Below are 21,584 nucleotides of genomic sequence, written 5' to 3'. Positions count from 1 at the left end.
AGCCAGTTCTCCTTGTAGGGAGTTGTCAGTCTGGTTATTGACCTGTCCATGTTAAAAAGGGGCCCATTCCAGAAATAACCCAAACATCTGCTGAATATAAAAGTAGTGGAAGAAATGAGTGGCCTCATGTGCCACTAGGCATAGAAGAGAAAGAAGAAGAAAGTGTTTGGTCGGACTTTTTCATAAAGTCTTTGCAAATGCCTTGGGACACTGTCTTGATAAGAATGCTCTTGATAGATTCATTGAATCAAATAGATGGGACTAACAGGAATGGCCCTCAGACGACTAATTGCTCACGATAGCAATTTTCCCAGATTATAAATATCTATTTTTTTAAGTTCGACTGATTTAGACGTGCTGGTTTTACAGCGTTAAATATTCATCAGGAGCTGTGAGTCCGTTTGTAGAGTCAGCGATGGAAAAAGTAGACTCTCCTTAGTCGTTTGGAATTGTCGTGAGGCGATTTATCTATATATTCAGGCCAGTCAAACTCACTGGTGGGGGTTGAGTATATTGTCACTGCCAGTGTAAATGCAACTGAGCATTTATTTTTTATACAACTTAACTGACTGAGGACCTCCAGGGACTAGCTCTCGTTAACAGTACTTAAAAGCCATAGCCCTTGCTATGCAGTCTGGTCAAACAAAGGCACACGCCCAAGTACAAGGAGAACCTAACAATTCACAATGCAATCAAGCACATTGATAAGGGAATTTATCGGGCATTACCTTCATAAAGAAATGCTACTAAACTGTGATACACCCAGGCATTCTGTGCCCATGCTATTTTTGTGCACTTTAATTTGCCTCCTGCACTAAGTGTGACTCAGTCGGTAGCGTTCTCACCTGCGTCAGAAGGTCATAGGTTTGAGACCCACTCCAGAGACTCGATGCAAAATTCAGGTACAAATGGACAGGGCTTGTGCCGTGTAAGCTCTGCCTCGTAGTACTGGGTCCCGAGAAGCCGAACTAGCGCTCCTTAAAGGAACTTTTGGAGCGCAAAAAAATGGCCACAAACCTTTTCCCCGGCTCCACAAAAATACTGCAGGTCGTTACCGGCCCCCCTCGTCATCGCCTCCCCCTCCCAGGGCCCACCTGCAGGCCATCAGCTCAGCGTCGGAGCAGGCCGGAATCCGCCAGGCCCGGACCGGCGAGCTGGAATCGCCAGGTCCTTTTGGCTCCTGGGCCTCAGGCCGGCACGGACCGGTCTCTCGGCAGACTCGGAGCTGAATTTCTCCTCCAGTGACCCTATCCAAGTTGCAGATCAAACTTTCATCAATCACAACAGCTATGATGTGGACTTTAATTTGTGCACTTTAATTTGCCTCCTGCACTAAGTGTGACATCGTTCACCTGACGAAGGGGGAAGCCTCCGAAAGCTTGTGAATTTAAAATAAAATTGCTGGACTATAACTTGGTGTTGTAAAATTGTTTACAATTGACAACAGCTATGAACAGTTTAAACATGTTTTCATCTCTTCATTCCTTAAACATTTCCCACATTTCTCTCCCAAAAGGAGACCTTTTTTTCTTTCAACAGTCAGTGTCTCCAAGTTATATGGGGAGGAGACTCTTCTGTGCTCTGTATTTGTCTGCCATCTAGTGATGACAAATTAAAGTACACGGTGGAATGAATGAAACATTCTATTTCCACTGTGACTGAAAGAACTCCTCCCCAGTTACATTCATCTTATATTTACACAAAGTCTTTCAAACTGAACTGTGTCTGGTTTGTTCAAACTGAACTATGTCTGCTGTTAGGTAGAGAGTTCCAGGTTTGTTCCCAGGGCCTATTCTCACTGCCTGGCAAAGTAAAAACTGACGAATGTTTGACATCAAGTTTTTTTTCATTCTCAGGATGTGGGCGTCACTGGCATGTCCGCCATTTATTGCCTATCTCTAGCTGCCCCTTGAGAAGGTGGTGGTGGGCCTTCTTCTTGAACCGCTGCTGTCCATGTGGTAAAGGCGCTCCCACAATGCTGTAAGGTAGGGAGTTCCAGGATTTTGACCCATTGCCATTAATCTCATCACAAGGGGTCAATTTACCTGCGATTGGAGCGCGGATGGAAGATAGGAGAGCAATACAGGAGTGCCCATTCTCTGAACCATGTCCCCTTCATGTGTGCCTGTGCTTTGGGAGTGTAGGGTCGGTGAGCTTAGGAAATAGGTTAAATAGACAATTGAGAAAGCAGAGAGGGAATATGAAATGAAAATATAAAAGAATATTAAAAGAAATAGTATGATATTCTATAGGCACATAAGTAACAAAAGGAGAATTAAGGAAAGGATTGGGCCACTAAGGGATAAGTAAGATTAACTCACAGGAGGTGATGCTGAAATGGCAGGGATACTGAATAGATACTTTACCTCATTTTTCACTGCAGATGCTACCAGTAGCTGAGGGCTCTAGAACGAGGGGCCATAGATACAAAGTCAAATGTTAGAGCAGACAGGAGAACCTTCTTCATACCGAGAGTTGTGCCGGTTCCAGTTGAAAGACCCCTTTATAAAATTCATCACGATGAGCAGGGCAGGCATCGGGCCTACTCTGCTCAGGATTCTTCAGCAGCCCTCAGCTAAAGGTTTTTCAAAAAAAAAACATTCCCTTTGAGCCAGGAGCAGGAGTCGCGTTCATGACCCCCCCCCCCTCCACTCCCCTGTAGCCTACCCCAATCTCCCCCTCTCGTGACTTACCTGAGGATTGCTGCCGGGAAGGCAGGCGGCCTGACATTGATGTCATCGTGTGGGCGAGGTGCTCGCATCAAATATGTTGATGAGACCCAAAGATCCAATTCCATCGATACTCGAGCCTCTCAGTTCAGGCAGTGCCGAGTCTAGGCCCACAAACGGGCCCAGACTAATTTCTAGGCCACTGTCTTTTGAATATGACATTAAACTGAGACCCTGTCTGCTCAGGTGGATGTAAAAGGTCCCACGGCACTAATTGAAGACGAGCAGGGAGTTCTCCTGGAGTCTTGGCCAACATTCCTCCCTCAACCATCATCAAAAGCAGACGATCTGGTCATTCTTTTGCTGTTTGTGGGACCTTGCTCTGCCCAAATTGATTGTCACACTTGCCTACAGCGACTTCAAATGTAACCCATTGATTGTAAAGTGCTTTGGGACATCCCGATAAGACTGTATATAAATGCAAATTCATTTGTTCTTATCTTGGAACAGGCTAAATTGTGACCAGCGGTATCCCAGATAACAGCAACACTGCCAGTCCTACCATTCTTTGTAGTGACTCAGCTTTCAAAGAGTTAGAACAGTGTGATGTTCATTCAGAAGCTTCTGTGTGAAGATCATTTAATCCCTTTGAGAAGAGGAAGGCTTTTATGACCTTCAAAGTTCAGCCTTCAACTCTTTCTTTCACACGGTAGTCAGACATGGCTCAGTCGGTAGCACTCTGGCTCCTGAATCAAAAGCTTGTGGATTCACTCCAGGGACTTGAGCACAAAATCTAGGCTGACACTCCAGTGCAGTACTGAGGGAGTGCTGCACTGTCGGAGGTGCCGTTTTCTGGATGAGACATTAAACCGAAGCCCCGTTTGCCCTCTCGGGTGGGTAAAGGATCCCATGGCACTATTTGAAGTAAAGCAGGGGAGTTCTCCCCAGTGTCTTGTCCAATATTTATGCCTCAACCAACATCATTATAACAGATTCTCTGGCCATTATTTTAGAGGCAAGAGTGCTCCCACTGAACCACGATTCCCATTCGTAAAATGATAGTGACATTGGCTGGCCTCTGATCACCTGCACAGACACCATTCACTCACTTCTTTACTGCATCAGTAAAATTGTAAGCTGTAAAATCCACAACTGACTTCAAAAGAGAGTCAGAATCACAAAATAAAAATCAAATGACAAAGAGCAAAATTGCAATACAGACATGTTAAAGTTCTGATGGATGATTATTGAGCAGTTGTTCACCCTACTGCCCAGTCACCAAGAGTCTCCTGGTCACAGAGCTCCCCCCGTCTCCAGATTTAGTCCGCAGTCACAAAACTGGACAACAGCAGCATTGACTTGACTTTCAGTGAACTTAATGCCCCATTTCCTGCTTGTTGTCATGGGGATAGAAGCAGCCAGTTGCAGGTATGCTGAGTCAAGTGGAGTGTCTGTGGTTTACTATTGTAAATGTACAACATGAACGAGGCGTATTGAGAGCTAGGTAAGTCGAGGGCTAATTTCAGTCTCGCGTGGATCTGCGACCTGTCAAGAGGAGGTAAGGGGGACTAAGACACTTGTCATTCTATAAACGAGTCTCTGTACAAGGACCTCACGCATTTTGTGAACTGTCCAAAAACAAACCCATTGACTCAACAGTCCAATGATTCTCCTCTCTTCTCAGCCCAGTGGTACACGAGGCAGCCCATTTCTTCCATTGCTTTTACATCCAGCAGATCGTGCTCTGGGTCGTTTTGTAATGAAGATCCCTATTTACGTGTTCAGATCGTTAGCCTGACTCGGGTGGGGGGACCGACTAGGTGTGGGAGGGGTGAGGGGAGGGAGGAGGGTCATCACTCCACTCCCATCGGACGTGAATATCCCACTGGTTGTCTAGCCAGTATTCAGAAACCGGGGTGGGGGGTAAATTTTAACCCCCAATTTCGGGTGAGTTGGGGGAGGGGGGAAGGTAAAAATTGTAAAAATGTAAAACCCGACCCCCAACCCCCCACCTTTTTAACAGAGGCGGGTCGGGGGGCAGGCGGCCAATCCGCTCTCAGGAGGCGGGTCGGTCAGTAAAATCTTTTAAGGAGGCTGCGGGCCTCCATTTTAACAGGTTTTTATGTTTAACTCCTGGGGCCCGGGATCAACAGGTGAGTGCATTTATTGCACTCCTTGTGGGACAGGAGGAGCAGGAGTGTTTCATCCAGGTCCAACAAGCTGACCTGCCGGGGTCCCACAAATGAACTCGGCTGATTCCCCCCACGATCTCGGACTCCCCCTGTGAGCTCCGACCCCCACCCACGATTGGCCATCTCCATATACACCAGAACATAATTTTTATATTGATGAATTGATAGGGTCCTATTGACAACTGGGCCTTGGTTTAACGTCTGAACCAAAAGGCAGCACTCCCTCAATGCTGCATTGGAGTGTCAGCCTAGATTATGTGCTCAAGTCTCTGAAATGGTGCTCGAACCCACGATCGTCTGAATCAAGAGGCGCGAGTGCTATCAACTGATCCACAGCTAACACCAAAAAGAAATGGGCTGCCTTATGTGCCACAAGGCATGGAAGAGAAAGGAGAAGAGGAAATGATTTGTGAGCTCATAGGTGCATCTGTCAGACAGAGATCATGGCCCCGTTATTACTGGGGAGGCGGGATTGCAGCGGGGGGGGGGGGGGAGGTGGGTGCGGGCAACTGGGCGCATGGGTAACCCGCCCAGCAAAATCCATCCATTCCCCACACGATCGCGGGTAAATTGAAGCCACTTACCGTGGCTTCCGGGTTTCCCGTCATCAACCTGCGCAGTGGGCAGACTGCGCACCCGCATCACAGGCTGTCAGCTGGAGGAGCCCCAGTTAAAGGGGCAGTCCTTCAATGCTGCTCCTGCAGCAAAGAACCAAAATTATAGAATGGAGCAGACCAGGGGAAAGGCTGCGCCCAGATTTAACGATGCCTCACTCCAGGTCCTACCGGATGGGGTGAGGAGGAGGAGGGATGTGTTCTACCCGGTGGACGGGAGGAAGTGGCCTGCCTCTGCGACCAAGAAGGCCTGGCTCAAGGTGGTGGAGGAGGTCACCAACAGCAGCAACATCTCCCACACCTGGATCCAGTGCAGGAAGCGCTTCAATGACCTAATTAGGTCAGCCAAAGTGAGTACACTTACTCATTCTCCTACACTCCATCTTCCACATCACTACCCCCACCCCACAACTCCTTCTGCACTGCCAACACTACTCTATCACATCACTCCTCATAACCACTCAAACCTCATCCTCAACTTACTTGCACTTACTCACATACCCATTACTCACTCTACCACTATCACTCAACCCAATTCTCATACAATGTCATGGCTCTGTCTCATACTCAGCCTCTGATGCACCTCTTTCACGGTCAGCCTCACCCAAACCAATGCATTCAGCGGTTGGCCACGTCACCATCCCTCACTCACGTCTCTCTACTTTCTCCCCTTACAGGAGAAGAGAGCCCAGAATGCACGGGAGATGGCGAAGACCGGAGGGGGGCCGCAACATCTGGTCATCCTCATGGACACGGAGCTGGAGGCTCTGAACTAAGCCGCACCCTCAAGTGCCTGTCCGTCGGGGACGCCGAGACTGCCACCCGACGGCTGGTGACAGAACTTTAACATTCAGCACTCTCAATAGCAAATGATGTTAACATGCCTTGCCATCTTCAGCACTTCAACATCTGTCATCATGCTTAATATTGCCTTCTGTTCTCTTACAGGGCCTTCAACGAAGAGGGCAGAGGGCGATTCCTCAGAGGACTTGCCGGCCTCTAAGGGGGCACGTCACATCTGAGCGAGCCATCCACCAGCGCAGATACACACACCTCGGTGGGTCTCCGTCCTCACTTAGTTGGGGTCACACATGGTGAGTCACCACACACGTGAGCACGAGCAGACACTGGTGGCAGGGGCAGCTGTGGAGAGTCTGCGTCGGTGGAGCACTCCTCTCCAGGCTCTGCTCAGCTGGACACAGATGCTGGACCCTGGGGGCCATCCTTTAAAAGGAGAATGATCGAGGGGCAGCAGCACATTTGCGAGGTGCTGGAACAGGTGCCACGCGCACTCTCCACAATCGCGCAGAGGATGGAGGAGTCCAACTCCTGCATGAGTGGAATGGTGGCACAGGTACAGGAGGGAATCTCTAAGATACTGTCACAGGGACATGAGGGCATCTCTGAGATAGTGTTGCGGGTAAGGGCGGGAACGTCTGCGAAGGAGGGAAGGCTAGCCTCCATGGAGCTTCAAGCACGGCTCACAAATGAGTCCATTGAGGCCCTGACAACGGCCCTTCGGACTCAGGGTGAGCAACATTCTGCCGCCTTAAACAGACAGGCAGATACTCTGGCACTGGCCTTACAAGGCTTCACACATGTCCACCAAACTGTCGTCCAGCACGGTGGTAGGAGTGATGTGGGCCTGACCCAGGGGAGGGATAATGGCGAAAGCGGACATGGAAGTGGGGACGCCACTCAAAGCATCCCCACGCCTCACCCGTTGCCCCCCTCTCAACCAGTACTCGCAATGCTGCCTCCTCTCCAGGTGGCCGAGTCTGCCCCTGCACAGGTTCAGATGGAGCAGCCTTTGGAGGGGCCCTCATGGGCACCAAAACCCAGAGGGTGTAGGCCCAAAGCATCTAATCGGTCAGGGCATGAACAAGAGCAACCTGCCACTACCTCTGCTGCAGCCACAGGGGAGGCACCACGTAGAAGTAGTCGGAATCAAAAGGCGAAGGTTTTGTGAGCACAAAGGGGATGCACAAGAGTGTTTGACGCTTTGTCATGTTTTTTATTTATATTTGATTTTTGTTAATGGCACATTAAATATTATTATTCTCACCACTACTGCCTCGTCTTGGCCGTTCTTCACTGGCTTGTGCAATAAGTCCCTTTTATGAGGTTCACCATGAACACCCATTGGGTCACTCTACAGTGGGTGTATGTGTAGTTGCACGACTATTTTGTGCGGGTGCCTGTGACGCAGCACTGTGTTGTGGAGCTCCACGTGGCGGAGGTGGACGGCGAGGCTGGTGATGTTGCTCGTCCTCGGATGAAGTGATGAATGCAGCTTTGGCGCCCCCCCATCCTGATGGTGTGAGTTTGAGGGGGTCCGCAAAGTAGGTAAATGTGTTTGCACAGCAGAGTTTAGGGTATTAGTTAAGAATTTTGAGTGGAAAGACAAAGGTGTTGCAAGCAAAACTTTGTCTGAAGTGCCAGAGTGCCCTGCTGCAATAAATGAGGACCCCCCCCTCACCTGTCAAATAATCCTTTGCATCTCCCACTGGCTGCCGGCTAAACACGTCTGCTCCAACAGGGAGTGTTTCCCACAGCACGGGAAACACGCTGAGGATCCTTCAAATTGCACCCCTGCCAAAATCTCCACTCAATAAGGTCTGTCAAGTACCTCAAGTATCTAAATAACTATGTAAAGTAGCATCCTGCCGGCTTTAATTGCCGGTTGGAGTCCCACGTGCGGGAGCTGCCCGCGCACCTGAACGCGTCACTGGAAAACCCGGAAGTGGGCGGGTTGGAGCCGGGCTCCGAACCCGCTCAGGGATTCCGCCATTTTAGTAGCCCCCCTGCCCCCAACGCACCTCCTCGGCCATCCGAAAATCATGTGACTGACATGTCATGGTAATCTATGACTACAAGGTGAGATGCATTTCTTCCACTCCTCATTTCAGTCAAATGAATTGTGCATGGGCTATGCTACAAATAGCATTTGTTCTCTTAACATTGGACTTAAAGTAGGATATGACGGAATTGATCCACAACAAGTCAAAATAATACACCTTCTTAAAAATAATCTGCTTTCTCTTTTATTTATTTGTTTCACAGGCTAGAGCAATTTTGCTTTTGCAATCACTGGCTCGGTTTACACTTCCAAATACAATACTTACTATCCGGTTATTAAGGGTTTGTACAGAAGCACTTAGATAGTGAGTCATTTACATAAACAAGAAAAGAAACACATGACAACACACAATATACATTATAGGGATATTAGGAGCAGGAGTAGGCCATTCAGCCCCTCGAGCCTGCTCTGCCATTCAATTAAATCATGGCTGACCTGCACCTCAACTCCATTTACCCACCTTTGCTCCATTTCCCTTGATACCCTTACCTAACAAAAATCTATCAGATCTCAGCTCCGATTGACCCAGAATTGACAGCCTTTTGGGGGAAGAGAGTTCCACATCTCCACTACCCTTCAGCTATTGTTGGTCAGCAATTTCTTTCAGATTAAAAAGTCAAAGCAAGCCCATAGCTTTTTTTTTAATTGCATTAACTTCAAGAATGAAGACTGTATGTTTTATGATGGATCTATTATACGTTAAAAACATGGTCTGTGCACTTTAAAAACAACTGAACAAACAATAAAGCCAGCCTGTTTCACATGTAACCCTGGATCCAGCCATGTTTGCAACAAGCAGGAATTTATTAACCTATCAACAACAAAGAAATGCTCCCATCATGAATTTGCATTGCCATTTTTAACACCATTCCATGATTTTTGTACCAATTGTATGCCAACATTTGAGATAAGTCTGTTCACCTTATGAATCCAGGGCATTTTCACCGTAGGCTTATGTAATGAAATGTTCAAGTAAGCATTATACGTTGGCATTTAACGAAGTTTCAATGCTCTATTGATCGTGACCAAAATTTGTGTCATAAATCCATCAAATTATTCTTAGCCATTTCCCAGTGATTTTGCCCTATATTGACCATGCTCATTAAAAACAATGAAAACCACACTACATTGTTGGTGATGTAGCAATTTTGTGCAATATATTCATTTGATACAATGATGGGTGATCAGATCAACACAATTTCTCATACACAAACACGCACCCACCTAATAGACATGTTAAAACCCATGCTGAAATCCTCCCCTTTAAAAGGGCGTTCAATATACTTAACATGTAGGAAAATGGATCTAGTCATGTTTTTTCAACTGAACCAAACTATTTAATACTTTAATGTAGAAATTTTGTGGTGTAATAACATATACCAACATTTTCAATAGCTTGATGTTAAAGTCGTAATGTTTGTCTAGTGGTTATGTTCCAGAGAACGTGAGTTCAAATCCCACCAAGGCAGTTTGAGAATGTGAATTCCGTTCAAGAAAAAATCTGGAAATAAAAAGCTGCTATCAATAAAAGTGACCATGAAGCTGTCGTTTTTTTTGTAAAAACCCAACAGGTTCACGAATGTCCTTTCGGGAAGGAAATCTGCCGTCCTTACCCAGTCTGGCCTACTATATGAGACTCCAGTCCCATACTTATTAGGTAACAAAAGTAAACTCCTGATTATGAGGGACACAGGTCCATTTACAGAAGAGACCATTGACGTTAACACAAGAGAATATCTAAAGCAGACCTAAAATTTGTAACATTGCATATACAACAGCTACAAAAATGCAAATTTCACTCTTGGTGACAACTTATATCAACAAATTTGACTTCATTAATAGGTTCTTGTATTGAATCCCATCGTTTCTGTGACCCTTACTGATGAGAATAATATGCTATCCCCATTAGAAGGTTTTTGTGCAGCTTTCAAAGACAAAATCTGGCAATTTGTCAACCTTCTGTTAGTCAAGGTGATGAATTATATTTCAGGGAATGGACCATCTTCTCTCCTGGCACCTAATGACAACATTAAGCACATCCATGCTATGTACAGTTGATGTTAACTAGAATGTAGAGTGTTCTCTTGGCTGTACAACAAAGATAAATTCAGAAGATCTTGTCACAATACATACACATGCAATGCAACAGTTTAATGGTTCGACTCCCACATGTGTCTTTACCATACCTCTTTGAATTGGAATGCGCATCACATGATGACTCAGAATTGTTACTATAGGAAAATCTATTATCTTGATATATGAAAAGATTAGGACCATGATCATTTGCACAAGCACAGAGGAGGTTTGATGCCTTGAGGTTTGGGTCAAGACTACCGCAAATGTGCCCAAGTCTGAAGACTGTTAATCAAATTGTTTCCTTCTATCAATACTACTGTACTTTATTTTGTACTCTCAGCCCAGACATGATCTAGTATGCAGTGAGCATAAACTATCAAAAGAAGCCTGAAGTATTCAGAGTTCTGTTGAAGTAATAGCTGAACCCGTTCATCACATGTGAACTGAAAGGTCACACCAATTAATCTGGAGTTTTATTGTGCTAATTGGTTGAGATAGACTGGTTCTGGCTAGAGCAACAATGATACAATAAATGAGTCTACAGCGCATTCCTTAGGCTGTGACACTGCACAGCTGAAAGCATTTGATGAATCAATATTAGATTAATCACGTTCATTTTGCTTACAACCGCAAATGGCAACCCTATTTCACTCATGAGAGTCAAATAATTACAAGATAATTGCGAATATTGCATCTTAATTTACAAGACTGCTGTAAACATTGAAAATTGAACATCTGTCTTTTCTCCATCTGATTTCTAAGCATGGTTAACATATTCCTGGATCTCCATCACTGCCAACCAACTACTCATCCCAATGCTGCAGCAAACATTTTCCTTTAAGTATTGTAAGGTTTTCAGATTTCAGAGGATACAGGTACCTCAATTGGATCTCCCTCCTTTACTTGAATTACCACAGATTGACATACTCTTAACTCAATGGGGTAGAAATGAGTCTGGGCAGAGGCAGTGCATGATCCTAAAGCAAGAGGCCCGAGGATCGATCGGATACTCGGGTCGAGCTGCCTGTGGACATAAGAGACGTCAAGTTCAGGCTGCCTGCCTCGCTGGCAGTGGCCTCAAGTATGTCCTGGGAAGTGGAGGTGGAGATTGGAGTGGGCTACGGGCAGGGGGGGTTGCAGCGGGCTACAGGTGGGGGGGGGGGGGGATTGGAGTGGGCTACGGGTGGGGGGGTTTGGAGCGGGCTCCAGGTGGGGGGGATTGGAGCAGGCTACAGGTGGGGGGGTTTGGAGTGGGCTACGGGTGGGGGGGGTTGGAGCGGGCTACAGGTGGGGGGGGTTTGGAGTGGGCTATGGGTGGGGGGGGTTGGAGCGGGCTACAGGTGGGGGGGGTTTGGAGTGGGCTACGGGTGGGGGGGGTTGGAGCGGGCTACAGGTGGGGGGGGGTTGGAGCGGGCTACAGGTGGGGGGGGTTGGAGCGGGCTACGGGTGGGGGGGGTTGGAGCGGGCTACGGGTAGGGGGGGTGGTTGGAATGGGCTACGGGCGGGGGATGAGTTGGTGCGGTCTAGGGGTGGGGGGGGTTGGAGGGGGCTACAGGCGGAGGGGGGGGGGAATGGAACAGGCTACAGGCGAGAAGGGGCGTGATGATTCTGACTCCTGTGGAGTTAAGTGAGCATTGCTGCTCCTCCTGGCTGCACAGGAACGTGTTCCAAAAACTTACCTTTGGTTGGGGGCTGCTGGTGAATCCTGAGCAGGGCAGGCCCGATGCTTGCCCTGTTAATGAAGTGACCAATTTTGTCAAAGGGGTCCTTTAACAAGCATTAGACCTCCAATTTACAAATTCAAAGGGCCTAACGCCTTTCTTAGACGTTCTGCCATGGACACCTAAAAAATCGGCCCCACGAACTTGTCAGTGGGACCATGGCCTGTGCAGATTGGGCACAGGCCGTCCCACTGCAAAATTGGTATGCTTTGCTCCCAAAAAACGGGCACAACACATCTCAATTTCTACCCCAATTACTCTGCATTTCTTCTAGGTAGTTTGACTGAGCACTTTTCCTGTTAAACGGAACTTACTGAACACTTTTAGAAACAACCACAGATACAGCATCAAATATACAACTGTAAATATATCACACACTCCTGATGGCACAGTAAAGAGAATCCCTAGGGTGGATTTTCTGAGTCCTTGCCTACAATGAGGTACCGTGTATGCTATAAGTGGACAGCAGAAGATTGGAAGCAGTGGGCCTGTGATTTTCTGTTGTGCACTTGTGGCAAGTAAGGTGCTTGACTGTGGGCAAGGACTCAGAAAATCCAGCCTCCTGTATCATGTCAAAATATGCATGATTGCTATCTATGACGATCTCAACCAACCTGTGGTCAGTTTTGACTTTGATCCTGCAGCCATATATATACTGCTGCAACTTTCGCGGACCTTTTACAAGAGCTAACATTTCTGTCTCTGTTTGCACGTAACTCTTTTGTGCTTCAGTCTTTGCAAGTGAGGTGACAGCCACAGGTTTGCCATTTTGAAGGATCATGGAGACGGTGATGTATCTTGTAATGTGATCTCTTCTATCAAAATACTGTAACAGTGGTCCTGGGGATTTTGTGTTCAGATAATTTGCTTCCTCAAAAGTTTTATCATGTTTGGTATCTCATCTACAACAACAACAACTTACATTTATATAGTGCCTTTAACATAGTAAAATGTCCCAAGGTGCTTCACAGGAGCGATTATCAAACAAAGATCGACACCGAGCCAAAGAAGGAGACATTAGGACAAAGAGGGGTTGGTCAAAGAGGTACTTTTAAGGAGCATCTTAGAGGAGAGAGAGGTGGAGAGGGTTAGGAAGGGATTTACATAGCTTAGGGCCTAGACAGCGGAAGGCTGTCAATAGTGGGGATGCACACGAGGTCAGAATTGGAGGAATGCAGAGATCTTGGAGGGTTGTAGGGCTGGAGGAGGTTACAGAGATGGGGAGGTAAAAAAGCACTTCCCTTTCTCATTAGATTTTGTAAAGGTTTCATCACCTGCATAAGTCTTGGAGCAAGTTTTGTGAGATAGTTTGACATCCCCAGGATCATCTTGAGTTTCCTTTTCTTTTGCGGGGTTGGGGGGGGGGGGGCGGTGTCTCATATTTCAATCAACTTTGACCTCTTTGGATCTGATTCAAGGACGTCCTATGTCGGAAGTTCCCACGATCTCAGCCCCAAAAGGGACCTGGAGTATGGCCAGTGCAGGTGTGTGCATGGAGAATGTGGTGGATGTGGGGGCCATCTGGGGGTCCAGGGTAGACCCCTGAAGATTTGGAACTAAGACAGTCCAACTCTCCTCTGTTTCCAGGGAGGGGAACCTGACACTTCCACCCAGCTATGCCACCTCCGCCAGTACTTCTGGCCTTGCCGCAATGGCGGGCACCCCAGATGTTCCCCTCCTGGTGAAGGCACCCGACACTGATAGAGAAATGAAGGGATCGACCCTGACCCTGCAACCTTTGGCAGGGTCAGCGGCAGAGGGAGGTCTGGGGGAGGCACATTTGCTCATTTACACCAAGATGCGCTGCGTTGTATATTTTCAGGGCCACAGCCAGCTTCTTTTTTTAATATATCTGACCTCACTCTCTGACTTGCATTTATATAGCACCTTTCACAACCTCAGGACGTCCCAAAGTGCTTTACAGCCAATGAAGTACTTTCTAAAGTGTCATCACTGCTGTTATGTAGGAAATGTGGCAGCCAATTTGCGCACAGCAAGCTCCCACAAACAGCAATGTGATAATGACCAGATCATCTGTTTTAGTGATGTTGGTTGAGGGATAAATGTTGTCCAGAACCCCCCCCTGCTCTTCTTTGAACAGTGCTGTGGGATCTTTTACGTCCACCTGAGACGGCAGACAGGGCCTTGGTTTAACGTCTCATCCGAAAGTCGGCACCACTGATAGTGCAACATTCCCTCAGTACTTTACTGAAGTGTCAGCCTGGATTGTGTGATCAAGTCTCTGTAACGGGACTTGAACCCACGGACTCAGAGGCGAGAATGCTACCAACTGAGCCACAGCTGACAACTGCCTCCAGACCTACAGCCCTTCAAGAACTCTACATTCCTCCAACTCTGGCCTCTATCGATTTTAAACTTGGGTTGTCTCATCGTGTTTTCATCTCAAAATGGCTTCTTGCATTTTTATAAATCCTATATTTGTAATTTGTATTCAGTTGTTTTTTTTGTCTACACCACCAGCTGAGAATCCATTTACCTTGCATCTAAAGTGCAAATAAATATATCCATAAGCAGATAATTGGCACAGTATAATATTCAATCATTCACATCTTCAAACATCTCATCGTGTCTTTTGATGAAACAGATCATTGATCCAAATTTCATCTCAGTTAACAACAACGATGTGCATTTATATAGCGCCTTTAACATAGTAAAATGTCCCAAGATGCTTAGCTAAATTAAGCTTTGAAGCTAGTTGAATAAATTCCTTATATTTAAGTCACTGAATATATTTAAGAAGGAGCTAGATAGATTTCTAGACACAAAAGGCATCAAGGGGTATGGGGAGAGAGCGGGAATATGGTATTGAGATAGAGGATCAGCCATGATCATATTGAATGGCAGAGCAGGCTCGAAGGGCCGAATGGCCTACTCCTGCTCCTATTTTCTATGTTTCTATATTTAATTAGTAATCATCTTTTTTATACAGCGAGTTGTTATGATCTGGAATGCACTGCCTGAAAGGGTGGTGGAAGCAGATTCAATAATAACTTTCAAAAGGGAATTGGATAAATACTTGAAAAGGAAAAATTTACAGGGCTATGGGGAAAGAGCGGGGGAATGGGACTGATTGGATAGTTCTTTCAAAGAGCCGGCACAGGCATGATGGGCCGAATGGCCTCCTTCTGTGCTGTAAGATTCTATGATTCTATGTTTTTGAACTATAATATAGCAGAAACCTAAACCTAACCTTTCTAAAAATGAACAGCACTGAAAAGTCAAGAGAGCTGAAATTCCTTTTGGGACGGCAGCCCAAAACGGGCGGTGGTGAATCAGCAGCCCAGATTGCACTCCGCCAATATTCTTTTCACCCCCAAAATGTTGTTTGAAGGATACCTATCAAAACATGGACCGTGAGATTACGCTGCATGAAGATTGATATAGGAACATTTGACATGTTTGTTTCAAATTCCTCCATCTGCTATTTTAACTGAAGTATTAACCTCTTTTAAAATCAATGATGAACACAAAAGCAAGAATTCGGATAAGAACATATCATGGGTTCATAAATTAATATTAACACAATGTAGTTCAAAAGCCACTGATTACTGGCTAGTTCAGCTTAATCTTAACAGTGAAATACATCATTGGTAAAGTTATGACAGAACAAATTTCACCATGCAAACTTACTTCTCACAATTTTATGCATTTTTACTTGCTTTCTCAGCAACATATTATGATTGAATCCTAAGATCAGTTGTTATTTGATACAGCGCCCATAGGTTTTTTTAAAAAGAATCTTTGTTCTGGAAAACTCTTCACCTTTGGATGAAGTCCATGGCTGCTGCAGTAATACAGTATGGTAATCTTCCTGTCTACAGAGGAATTTCCAACATCAGAAAGTAAACTTGTAGGGTATTCCAGTGCCCCATATTATTGCACTAGGAATAATTTTTGATTCCCTGGTCTAGAAAAACACGGCTTCACACATATACTGTCAGTTACGGTAGAATTACACTTGAAATTGACGTGCTTCATTTTTATTGGTACTCCACCCCCCACATCTCCCTTCAACAACAACAACAATGACTTGCATTTTATAAAGCGCCTTTAACATAGTAAAACGTCCCAAGGCGCTTCCCAGGAGCGTTTTCAAACTACCTTTGACACTGAGCCACGGGTAACCAAAAACTTGGTTAAAGAGGTAGGTTTTAAGGAGTGACTTAAAGGAGGAGAGAGAGGTAGAGAGGTGGAGGGGTTTAGGGAGGGAATTCCAGAGCTTAGGGCCGAGGCAGCTGAAGGCACGGCCGCCAATGGTGGAGCGATGAAAGTTGGGGATGTGCGAGGGGCCAGAATTGGAGGAGCGCAGAGATCTCGGAGGGTTGTAGGGCTGGAGGAGGTTACAGAGAGAGGGATGCTAGGAGCTCCAGTGACGTAATCCAACACACTGGGGACGACTTTGCATTTTTGCTGGGGAGTCTGGTCTGCCGGGAGAAGATAGTGGGGAAATGGCGGGCGTGCGGATTTTTCTGCCCATTATGGACAAACGGGTGGGAAATTGTGGGGAGGTGAACCTGTCCGATTTCCCTGATACCTGTATCTTCCAGGCGAAACTCAGTTCGGCAGTGTGAATTGGGGGTGAAAAGAATTACCCTAATGCAATCCGGGCTGCTGATTCGCTATCGCCCGTTTTGCGCCCCCTCCCAAGAGGAATTTAGCTCCCTTGACTTTTCAGTGCTGTTGATTTTTAGAAATGTTAGGTTTAGGTCTCTGCTATATTGTGGTTCCAAAAAACGATTGCAAATTAAATATAAGGATTTCATCCAACTAGCTTCAAAGCTTAGCTTAAGCGCCTTGGGACATTTTACTACGTTAAAGGTGCTATATAAATGCAAGTCACCACACTGACTTGAACTGACGCTCTTTGATTATCAGTGGGAAATAATTTGATATAAATTCAGGAATGCTATTGTATATCGCTGTGAGGAGAAATGGTTTGACCATGGCCAAATTAAGTGGGCTTCACAATACCACAGTCATGAAACACATTATCAGCGATAAACCTTCTACAGAAGTAGGTGTGAGCATTTCCTCTGTGTGATACATGCAGCGAAATTATGAACACATCCTTTGTCCGCACGTTTACACCGAGAGAGCAATTTTACGTTCCAGAGCGACTGTCGCAGAGCTTTGCACAGCCCGTGTTTGCATTCCGCACGATTTTCCATCCATTCGTTTTGAACAGACAGAAACCCCCCACCCGCCCCTGGGCTCAAATTCCCATGGTGTGCGACGGTCGTGCGGAGTTCTATGCCAACAGTGCTAATTTGTAAAGCTTACCGTTTGGCACGCTGAGGAGTTCTCCCCGTAGGATCTTAGCACAGTTCAGTTCCTTCCCTTCAAAATTTTCTACATATTTCAATACATAATTCAAAAGGCTAATGAAATGTTGGCCTTTATCTCAAGGCGGCAGGAATAAAAGGGGAGGAAGTTATGCTACAGTTGTATAAAGCTCTGGTCAGACCCCATCTGGAATATGGCATTCAGTTCTGAGCACCGCACCTCAGGAGGGGCTGCAGCGCAGATTCACCAGAATGATACGCGGGATAAAAGGGTTAAATTATGAGGACAGGTTGCATAGACAGGCTTGGATTTGTTAATGGGAGTGGTTGAGGCGAATAGCATAGATGTATTTAAGGGAAAGCTAAATAAGTACATGAGGGAGAAAGGAATAGAAAGGTATGCTGATAGGGTTAGATAAAGTAGGTTGGGAGGAGGCTCATGTGGAGCATAAACATTGGCACAGACCAGTTGAGTCAAATGGCCTGTTTCTGTGCTGTAAAATTCTATGTAACGTGTTGATGTGATCAAAAGTTAATGTTAAGCAGGTACCCTCACCAGACTCTTTGTGAGCTCAATGGGTAAGTAAGGAATGTAATGTGGAGTCTCTTTGACACCAACATTTTCTGCATTCGCCATGAATCCAAGCAGTGTTGGGAATTTTTCCCTATTCTGCTTAGTATGGTAGCTCTTTGTGGCTTGCAGTGTGGCACATCACTGACCAATATCAACATGCAATGTATCTATTAATCGCTATTATTTTACCCCTAGTGGGTGCACTTCTTGGAAAAAATTGGGCAGTTCAGATGTTAATATAGGATGCCTCATCTACCACGTCGTCAGACTTCCCAAAAGAGCCGGAGTTTTGGCTTCTCTTCCTTCACTCTTCTGAAAGAACACAATCGGCTGCCGTTCGTCATAGGGTAGTCCTCATCTTTAATCCAGTGCGTTGTTGATTGCTCATCTCTTGAGCAAGTCTGCTTTTGAGTCAAAGTGTTGTTGATCCGGTGATCGGGATTCAGTTCACTCAAAGGCCGTCAATTCCTGAGACTTCAGCCGCGCCAATTCTCCATTGTCTTCTAAAACCAGAACAGGGTAAGGCTAACACAAGGAGCACTCGGAGGGTCAATTGAACATGATCGACTCAGGGTCCTGATTTGCCATTTGGGCCATGTGCCTTAGTACATCCTTTTTAGTCAAGATGCCCAGGAGACGTCTGCAAGAAGAAAAAAAAATACCTGAGTACGTGAAATAACTGACATGAATTTATGTGGTTCAGTGTAAAGAAGATGTTACAACTGTGTGTTCAGAGAACCCGTCCGATATCATTAGAAAGCCTTGTGTTTTCCTGCAGGCATTTTGGAGTGGGCGCGTCTTTTGAAAGACTTTGCCAGTGCAAGGCTGCATTTATTGCCCAACCTGAGTTGCCCTAAGAAGGTGTTAGGGGGCTCTTCAGAGGGCATTACTCAGCAACCATGTATTGCCATGTGTAGGCCAGGCCAGGCCAGGCCAGGCCAGGGATGGCTGGTTCCCTTCTCTGAAGGACCTTAGTGAACCAGTTGGGATTTTACGACAATCCGGCAGTTTTTCATAGTTATTTTACAAATTACCAAATTTACTGAATTCAGTCTCACACTCGTCTCGGTGGGATTTAAACTCATGACCTCTGGGTTGCTAGTCCAATACCTTGTTGCTGCTTGCTGATTGTGCCATAGTGGCTGAACTGTGTACTGCTTACCTGCTTACATGCTGCTTACATCCATAATACCTCCGTCCCTGCCTCAGCCCATCTGCTGTTGAAACCCTTATCCATGCCTGTGTTATGTCTAGACTTGACTATTCCAATGCTCTCCTGGCCGGTCTCCCATCTTCCACCCTCCATAAACTTGAACTCATCCAAAACTCTGCTGCCCATATCCTAACTCGCATCAAGTCCCGGTCTGGCAACACCTCGATTTTAAAATTTTCATCCTCATTTTCAAATCCCTCCATGGCCTCGCCCCTCTCTATCTCTGTAACCTCCTCCAGTCCTACAACCCTCTGAGAGCTCTGCGTTTCTCTGACTCTGGCCTCTTGTGCACCCCTCGCTTCCTTCCTCCCACCATTGGTGGCCGTGCCTTTAGCTGTCTAGGCCCTAAGCTTTGGAATTTTCTCCATAAACCTCTCCGCCTCTCTCTCCTCCTTTAAGACGCTTCTTAAAACCTACCTCTTTGACCAAGCTTTTGGTCGCCTGTCCCAATGTCTCCTTCTTTGGCTCAAAGTCAAATTTTGTCTGATAATTGCTCCTGTGCAGTGCCTTGGGATGTTTTACTATGTTAAAGGCGCTGTATAAATGCAGGTTGTTGGAAGGAAAATAAACCACACCATGATGCCACAGTTTCAATTAAACACTACCAATGCCAATCCAAGGTAAAGTGACAGGAAGTGTGCTTGCAGTGACTTGAGCAGACTCATCAAGGTAAGATATATTATTACATCCATAATATGACCCATCTCCACTCCTGCCTCAGCCCATCTGCTGCTGAAACCGTAATCCATACTTTTGATACCTCCAGACACGACTATTCCAATGCTCTCCTGGCCGGCTTCCCGTTTTCCACCCTCCATAAACTTGAGCTTGTACAAAACTCTGCTACCCGTAACCTAACTCGCACCAAGTCCCTGAAACATTAACTCTGTTTCTTTCTCCACAGATGCTGCCTGACTTGCTGAGTATTTCCAGCATTTTCTGTTTTTATTTCAGATTTCCAGCAATCGCAGTATTTTGCTTTTGAAGATATGTTTTTTTTTTACTCGTTCATGGGATGTGGGCGTCGTTGGCGATGCCAGCATTTATTGCCCATCCCTAATTGCCCTTGAGAAGGTGGTGGTGAGCCGCCTTCTTGAACCGCTGCAGTCTGTGTGGTGAAGGTTCTCCCACAGTTCTGTTAGGAAGGGAGTTCCAGGATTTTGACCCAGCGACGATGAAGGAACGGCGATATATTTCCAAGTCGGGATGGTGTGTGACTTGGAGGGGAACGTACAGGTGGTGTTGTTCCCATGTGCCTGCTGCCCTTGTCCTTCCAGGTGGTAGAGGTTGCAGATTAGGGAGGTGCTGTCGAAGAAGCCTTGGTGAGTTGCTGCAGTGCATCCTGTGGATGGTACACACTGCACCCATGGTGTGCCGGTGGTGAAGGGAGTGAATATTTAGGGTGGTGGATGGGGTGCCAATCAAGCGGGCTGCTTTGTTCTGGATGGTGTCGAGCTTCTTGAGTGTTGTTGGAGCTGCACTCATCCAGGCAAGTGGAGAGTATTCCATCACACTCCTGACTTGTACCTTGTAGATGGTGGAAAGGCTTTGGGGAGTCAGGAGGTGAGTCACTTGCCGCAGAATACCCAGCCTCTGACCTGCTCTCGTAGCCACAATATTTATGTGGCTGGTCCAGTTAGGTTTCTGGTCAATGGTGACCCCCAGGATGTTGATGGTGGGGGATTCGGTGATGGTAATGCTGTTGAATGTCAAGGGGAGGTGGTTAGACTCTCTCTTGTTGGAGATGGTCGTTGCCTGGCACTTGTCGGGCGCGAATGTTACTTGCCACTTATGAGCCCAAGCCTGGATTTTGTCCACGTCTTGCTGCAGCGGGCACGGACTGCTTCATTATCTGAGGGGTTGCGAATGGAACTGAACACTGTGCAATCATCAGTGAACATCCACATTTCTGACTTTATGATGGAGGGAAGGTCATTGGTGAAGCAGCTGAAGATGGTTGTGCCTAGGACACTGCCCTGAGGAACTCCTGCAGCAATATTAGAAGCTGAGACAGGAGAAATTATAAGGAGGAATAAGGAAATGGCAGAGACGTTAAACAAATATTTTGTATCTGTCTTCACAGTAGGAGACACAAAAAACATACCATAAATAGTGGGGAAACAAGGGGCTAATGAGAGTGAGGAACTTCAAGTAATTAATATTAGTAAAGAAAAAATACTGGAGAAATTAATGGGACTAAAAGCTGACAAATCCTCTGGAACTGATGGCCTACACCCTAGGGTTTTAGAAGATGTGACTGCAGCGATAGTGGATGCATTGGTTGTGATCTTCCAAAATTCCCTAGATTCTAGAATGGTCCCAGTGGATTGGATGGTAGCAAATGTAACCCCACTATTCAAGA

At 46.3% G+C, this 21,584-nt stretch overlaps 1 protein-coding gene across 2 annotated transcripts in view; it reads right to left on the bottom strand.

Annotated features, from left to right (window-relative positions):
- Window positions 1-18,558: 18,558 nt before the first annotated feature.
- The window catches only part of clcn4 (chloride channel, voltage-sensitive 4), a 38,675-nt gene continuing 35,649 nt past the window's right edge, over window positions 18,559-21,584 (bottom strand). For both annotated transcript variants that reach the window (XM_067992284.1, XM_067992285.1), the window contains one exon: window positions 18,559-18,649. In XM_067992284.1, coding sequence (XP_067848385.1) covers window positions 18,559-18,649 — 91 coding nt within the window. The remainder of the gene's footprint in view (window positions 18,650-21,584) is intronic.

The sequence above is a fragment of the Heptranchias perlo genome, chromosome 11 (genome assembly GCF_035084215.1).
Source record: "Heptranchias perlo isolate sHepPer1 chromosome 11, sHepPer1.hap1, whole genome shotgun sequence".
Lineage (NCBI taxonomy): Eukaryota > Metazoa > Chordata > Chondrichthyes > Hexanchiformes > Hexanchidae > Heptranchias > Heptranchias perlo.
This window is presented reverse-complemented; position numbering and strand designations above follow the sequence as displayed.